Here is a 7,153-nt window from a genome sequence, read left to right on the forward strand (position 1 = left end):
AAATGAACTTAAATGATTTTAGCATATGGCTGCAATATAACAAAGTGAAAAATTTAAGGGGGTCTGAATACTTTCCGTACCCACTGTATGTTTAACATATTAACATTGTGTTGGTCTAGTATGCATAGTCTCTGAGTAACTGAGCAAAGAGTAAAAAATGCTGCAACTGCCCCAGTGTCCCAGCCTATTTCAGGTTCTGTTTGCAAAGTGTTTAAAGCTTGAAAGGCTTCATATGTAATTTTCATTTCCACTTGGTAGGTAGGTTTCTTCACTCAAGTCAACCTCACTGTGGGCAGGAAAACAATTTGATTTTTACTTATTTATTCAGGGGCTTTAACATGTAGATAAATGCAAACAATCAGTTGTTTCCTCTGACTGATTACACGGGGCCTCTGGCCATCCACAGGTAATTGTCTCAGAATTTCAACGAATGAAAAATGAAAATGCATTAAAAAGCATTTTTAATTGCGATACATGTTTGAAGGTGTCTAATAAACAGAAGTGAGGACATACACAGTGCAGGGACAGATGACCATTGGACCCTGCTAGTACACCGATAAACACCTGTGCAGTTTCAGGGGTGTAAAGTGGAAAAAAAAGGTGTGTGTGTGAGGGGGTGGGGGAGGAGAGAGAGTAAGTCATATAAATCATTATACTTATCTGTTGAACTGGACACGTCCAGAGGGGCACAGAGTGACACTACACAACTTCAATGACTGCCTATCACACCAAAATCAGATTCTAACTTTTAGAACCCGTTTAACTGTTTGAAAAACCTGAGACCTGGATATATTTTTGTTTACTGTTGGACCGAGGAGGGATCATGGATCCAATTGTGGAAGTAGTGGCTTTTATTTTGGGGTTCATTGGCTGGGTGATGGTGGGGATCTCCTTGGTGAATCGTTACTGGAGGACCTCCACTGTCGATGGGAGTGTCATCACCACTTCCACCATCTATGAAAACCTGTGGATGTCATGTGCGACTGATTCAACTGGGGTTCATAACTGCAGGGAGTTCCCCTCGCTGCTTGCTTTGACTGGTATGTTTGCAAAAAGTCTTCTAATTGCAGTATATTGCTTTTTTTAAAACTTTTTTTGTGATCTCCAAACATCAATCAAAGATCATTTTAACTTAAAGTTGAAAAACTAGAGTAAAACATGAAGGACAATTTCAAGATTTTTGAACTTTTGCTCTAAAATCAAATCTTACCAACTGACCTTAATCTCATGACCCTTTTCAAAGCAAATGACAAGTAAACGATAATGAATTGCGTCTGTTTTCACACTGTCTCCAGGTTACATCCAGGCATCTCGTGCCTTGATGATCACATCAGTCGTGTTTGGTACATTTGGACTGGTGGCGGCCCTGATAGGAATAAAGTGTTCAAAGGCTGGAGGCGACAACTATGTTCTCAAAGGAAGGATTGCTGGAACAGCTGGAGTCCTTTTCATACTTCAGGGTAACAATGTAAAAAAAAAAGTGTATTTAAGGAAAATGAGTAAGAAGATGGAGAATCAGTGAGCTTCAGTGCAAAGTCAAGAAAATGTGAGGTCTTTCTGATTTATCTAATGTTGACACTAGCCTAAAGATAATGAATGGAACTTTGTCAAATGCTAATAAATCTTTTCAAGGTTTTATTACACCTTCAAATCAATCATCTATAAATTCCTTCCTGGTTTCCTGGGAGACCTTGGACCTGTTTGAACTATCTGGCAGCTTTCCCACTGTTTTCTCAATGATTAAGGAATATTTGTTGACCCTTTTTCTATCAAAAGGTCTGTGCACAATGGTCTCAGTGTCCTGGTACGCCTTCAACATTACACGGGAATTCTTTGACCCTTTATACGCTGGGACAAGGTAAGGTGATGCTGGTGGAGGCAAGGGACGTGGGGAGAATACACAGGCTGAACATGCAGCTCACATGAGTGTTGGCTGCTGTGTGTTGCAGGTATGAAATAGGGGAAGGACTTTACATTGGCTGGTGCTCCGCTTTGCTCGCCATCATTGGAGGAGCCTGTCTCACCTGCTCCTGCAAAATGGACACAAGGGAAAAATAGTGAGTTCGGTTATAACTCTTGGTGACCCCTCTCTTTGCCAAAATAGATTAGTCTTTTGTTTAGTGATGATTGTTGATTATTAGGGCTCTTTTAATAACAGCATTCTCATATTCAAGATGACAGATAGACAGATAGTAACCCCAGTCAAATTGCCTGTCTCTTCTGTTTTAAATAGCCGTGACACATTATACAGACTAGTTATAGCCACTATGTGCATTTCAAAATGTCTGAGTTTGGTGTCCCCTAGTGGTAGGATACGAAAAGCTACTACAAATACACAGTTTTGAGATGAATGGGAGAAAAACAAGTGCACCAAAAATCACAGGAATTCTACAGGGATAAACTTTAAACTAAATATTTATCAACTTTTATTTTTTATTGTAAAATACATTTTTTCACAAAAGACATGTTTGACATGTCAGAGCAGGAGAAGCACAGGTAAATAATAACATTAATGGTGGCTGGCTTCCATTTAGTTGCTTCAGTTTCAGGGTCCTGTATTGTGCATGCTGGCTCCCTGTCACAGTGTCATGGCTTACGGGGACACTTGAACAAATATTCCTATGTTAGTTAAAGTAAGTATTAGCATTATTGTTATGTATCTGTAACACCTGTGCGTTCCCTGCTATGACAAGTCAAAATGTATCCTGTGAAAAACCTTAGTCAAATGACATGAAATGATTTAAATATATCTAACCATTTTGTTTCCAGTCCGTTGTCCCATCAAACCAGGGGAACTGTATACTCTGGACCTGCACCGGCCAGAAGCGGGATTGCCAGTACTTATGACCGGAAGGCCTATGTTTAAATAGGATATGAAAACAGAACTTTGTTGTTGGGGGTGATCAGGTCTCTTCCAGAAGGATGGGGTACTCTCCTACATCGCTTTTTGTTGATGCTTCTAACTAACGCCCTCTAGTGTTTAGTTTTTACACTTCAGATAAAGTTTTTTTTGTCCATGACAGTGAAAAAGCTGTAGGTTTATGAAAACAGAGCACCACTCACCTGTATACAATCACAACACCCAGTGTAGATTTTGCTGAAATGCATTGCTTTGAAATCATAAATTGTTTACTCTAAGTTGTCTTATTGTAAGCTACTGCATGCTTATTATATGGTTTTCTTGATGATGTTTGCCCAAATACATGTATATAAAGTCACTACAGTCAGTTGTTTCTGAAGAAATCTAGTCATTTGATTATCTGCATAGGCACTGCTAGATATTGCTGTGGGCAAGGTCAATAGTGTGATAATTCAGATATTTGGATGTATTGTTTTGTACAGTTTACAGACAGGTTGTCTTTGTCTTGATGGTTTTATGTTTGTTTGTTTTTTACAGTTTTACACAATAAAATAATAAAAAAAAAAATATAATTTATTTGTCAAAATATGTCATGCTGATTGTGAACAGCTTGAGTTTGTATTCTTCTCTGTGTAGTGGTAGTAAACCTCCTGACTGAGAGTCTATAGCTTTTACACAACAATTAATTATCATAGAAACTTTGCCAGCATGTTTGTTTGTTTTTTACAATTTTACACAATAAAATAATAAAAAAAAAAAAAAAATTTATTTGTCAAAATATGTCATGCTGATTGTGAACAGCTTGAGTTTGTATTCTTCTCTGTGTAGTGGTAGTAAACCTCCTGACTGAGAGTCTATAGCTTTTACACAACAATTAATTATCATAGAAACTTTGCCAGCATGTTAAGAAAGGTTGTATCATTTTACAAAAACAACTGGTGTGAGTGAATATTTGTTATAGTAGGCCTATGATCCAAGACAATTTAATGTGGTAATATTTTATGTATTCCTAAACATGTGGTGCAGCCCGTCCTAATGGAGGTGTATTTATTTACATTACAACGCCCTGTAATAAGTAATTTCATTGCCTGAGGCGATGCTGAGTTCCACTACACACACCACCTTCCTGGCCCATGCAGTGAGATTATGGGCGTGGCATCGGATAAAATAGTCCCTCCAATGAGAGCAGCCCACGTTTCCAGACGAGCACATACGTGCGCCGTGTGGGCCAACCACGGAAATGTAGGGCAGAAAGGGAGGGGACGACGATACCAGGGTCACAAAAGCTCCGTTTTCAAAGTGTATCGGGTGTCAGCCGCTCAATTCCTCATCATTATGTTACGAGAAGGTGTTTTAAGTTGAAGTAAACAGTTATTCCTGGTTCAGCTGGGAAAGCGATGTTAGATGATTAATTTGGGGGGGGAACCTTCAGTGGCGCGTCTCATTTCCAGACGGAATACTGTCAGACAGGGACTGTAAATATACCGTCGTAGTTTCTCTATCGGTCTGGTAGAAGCAAAATGATGAGGATTTAATAAAGCATTTCACAGTTTCAACGCGAAACCAGAGCCTTAGGTTTGCTGTTCCGGTGTCAGATTGTGAATAAATTCAGTAATGGAGTCGTGTGAACGGACGCGACTCAGCGGGGTGCTCTGTTCCCTGTCACTGCTCTGTGTCATCCTGGACATCCAGCTGGACGGTAAGACGGGCTTTACATTCAAAAACTAAAAATTAAACCTTTTCAAACACAAGTTCTGAGGTCGCTGTACGTTTAAGTCTCATTTATTGTTTCTAGCTGGTAAAAGTTTCCCAAACTGTTAGCTTGCCCAGGTTACATTATGTTTAGTCCTTCAAAATAAAGGTTTCTGCCACAATAAAAAAAAAAACATTTCCAACAATCGCTTAACTAAAGAAATTGGTTTAAACTGCACTGCAAAAACTCTGACAGCTGACGCCTTTATGGCATGTCATAGTATACAATGTCATGTTGTGTCATCCTGTAAAATATACTGTGAATTAAATGATTAATTTACACTTAATGTACTGCACTAAATGTGCTTTTATAATGTTAGGAGTAGGATTGAGGTGTAGTCGATGCCTCTGTTCCTCATTCCTTGTTGGATACTTGAGTCAGGATAAACTTGGCTTTGAAAGCTTGTCTGAAATCTAATAAGCAGCATGTGACCTCTGCCTTTTTAAATACTTCAGTTTATTTAAGACATATTGGTGGAATTTGGCAGTGTAAGTTAAAGAAAGTGTACGTAATATATACACGGCTAATTTAAATGTAAATCATAAATAGAATTAACTACTTGAATGTGATCGGATTTGTGTTTTCATTTGCTAACATGAAATATGCAGCTCCGTTGGAGAGTTTGTATTTCTCATGACTTTGTAAATCTGATGATGCCAGGCTGTGATGTGAAATGAAATGTCAATCTAAAAATGCCTGATAGGTTAAAAGAAAAACTAGCTCCATCCTGGTCTGCTCTTTCACTCTTTGTCAGTGATGTATTTCCAGTGAGGCTCAAGTGCAGTTTTATGTTACAGGTGTCCTAGGGGCCACCCATGTCGAGATTGAGCACCACTTGGAGATGGGCCGCAAACTTCTGGCCGCTGGTCAGCTGGCTGAAGCCTTGTCCCACTACCACTCTGCTGTGGGTAAGGTTACACACAGGAATGACAAACACATTTATACTGGCTGACATTTTCAGTCTATATCTAATAAGGTCTGTCATCTCCCATACTTGCTGCAAAATCATGCCTTTAAGTACAGTCAAGAAAGGTGTGTTTTGGCTAGTATTAGTGGTTTAAAATCTGGTGTTTGATACTTTGACAAAATATATATTTAGTTTAAGGTGTTTTTGATGTTTTTAGAGGGAGACTCTAAGAATTACTTGACCTACTACAAGCGAGCTGCGGTGTTCCTGGCCATGGGAAAATCCAGATCTGCCCTGCCAGACCTGGCCAGAGCCATCCAGCTAAAGCCTGATTTCTTGGCTGTAGGTTGATCACAAGACTAGTAGTCTTAATAAAATAGTTTATCACTTCCTTATTTTGTGTCTCTTCTGTAACTCCTCTTTTTGCTGTTCTGTCTCTTATTTTCTTACATTTTCAGGCCAGGTTGCAAAGAGGGAATATCCTTCTAAAGCAGGGCAACACGCAGGAGGCAAGGGAAGACTTTGAAGCAGTGGTAAGAGTAATGACCTGGATCGTTTGCAGCCATCAAGTGCTGTTTCTGTCCATACAGAACAGTTCAGTTAAGGGGGAAATTTTACCTTTATTTCAGCTGCAGCGCTCTCCAGACCATGAAGAAGCTCATGAGCAGCTGATGAAAGCAAATGAGCTGGAGGGGCTGTGGGAGGAGGCCCACGCTGCACACCACCAAGGGGACTACAGCACTACCATCACTGTTCTGGAGAGAGTTATAGAGGTATGTGTCGGCTCTGCAGTGGGGCCTGCAGAGAGTCAGGTAGTGGAAGTCGGCTCACTGCAGAATCGTCATGGTAGGGTGGTGCTTTGGAAGTGGAGGTCTGCACTTGAAAGTCTCCAGAAAAACATTCTGTCCCTCTTATTTATTGTTATGTGTCAAATATATGTCAAAAGAGGCTTCGTAATTCATTTTATATCTGAATCTTAATATTTTCTCTTTCTCTAAAATGCCAGTAAGTTGATGTATCTGGTACTGCATCATGTAGATAAGGTGTGACCTTAGAATTTGTTGCTAACATTTGTTTATGAATTTTCAAATTAAGTCCCATACCATCTTCCTGTTTCATGTGGAAACATTTCACTCCATAAAAAAAGAAAGTTAGGATCACAAACTGTTTAACAAGAAGGAACATTATTGTCTGTGCTGTTAAGTTGAATTAATTTGCACAGTTCTGTACACTCTCTTTCTTCAGATCTCTCCTTGGGATCCTGAGTCACGGGAGCTTCGTGCAGAGTGTTACATCCGAATGGGAGAGCCTCAAAAAGCCATCCAGGATCTGACACCGACCACAAAGCTACGCAACGACAACCGGGCTGCCTTCCTGAAGCTCAGCATGCTGCACTACAGCCTCGGGGAGCACCATGAGTCACTCAAGTGAGTTTTGCTACTGGAACAAACAAACTACGCTGACTTGCACAGCAGAGACATGCAAATTAAGTGAAACTTCATCTGTTTCACCACACTGTGTTGACAAAGTCCACCTCTCACTCTTCATTCTTCTCCTCATCTACGCCTCTGTTTGTGTCCAGTCACGTCAGAGAGTGTCTGAAGCTCGACCAGGATGACAAGGAGTGTTTCAG

At 40.0% G+C, this 7,153-nt stretch overlaps 2 protein-coding genes across 2 annotated transcripts in view; both read left to right on the forward strand.

Annotated features, from left to right (window-relative positions):
* Positions 1-823: 823 nt before the first annotated feature.
* cldn15a (claudin 15a) lies at positions 824-3,050 on the forward strand. The gene is made up of 5 exons (XM_020611334.1): positions 824-1,040; positions 1,296-1,460; positions 1,777-1,858; positions 1,950-2,057; positions 2,770-3,050. The coding sequence occupies exons 1-5, from the start codon at positions 824-826 to the stop codon at positions 2,864-2,866; spliced, it is 669 nt and encodes a 222-aa protein (XP_020466990.1). The 3' UTR covers positions 2,867-3,050.
* A 1,026-nt stretch (positions 3,051-4,076) lies between these two features.
* Positions 4,077-7,153, forward strand: part of LOC109966488 (dnaJ homolog subfamily C member 3) — a 5,827-nt gene continuing 2,750 nt past the window's right edge. Inside the window, 7 exon segments of the mRNA XM_074527658.1 lie at positions 4,077-4,559; positions 5,411-5,521; positions 5,738-5,862; positions 5,979-6,053; positions 6,150-6,293; positions 6,766-6,947; positions 7,103-7,153. Of these exon segments, the coding sequence (XP_074383759.1) occupies positions 4,475-4,559; positions 5,411-5,521; positions 5,738-5,862; positions 5,979-6,053; positions 6,150-6,293; positions 6,766-6,947; positions 7,103-7,153 (773 nt within the window). The 5' untranslated portion in view covers positions 4,077-4,474.

Source organism: Monopterus albus, unplaced genomic scaffold (genome assembly GCF_001952655.1).
Source record: "Monopterus albus unplaced genomic scaffold, M_albus_1.0 scaffold112.1, whole genome shotgun sequence".
NCBI classification, from domain to species: domain Eukaryota; kingdom Metazoa; phylum Chordata; class Actinopteri; order Synbranchiformes; family Synbranchidae; genus Monopterus; species Monopterus albus.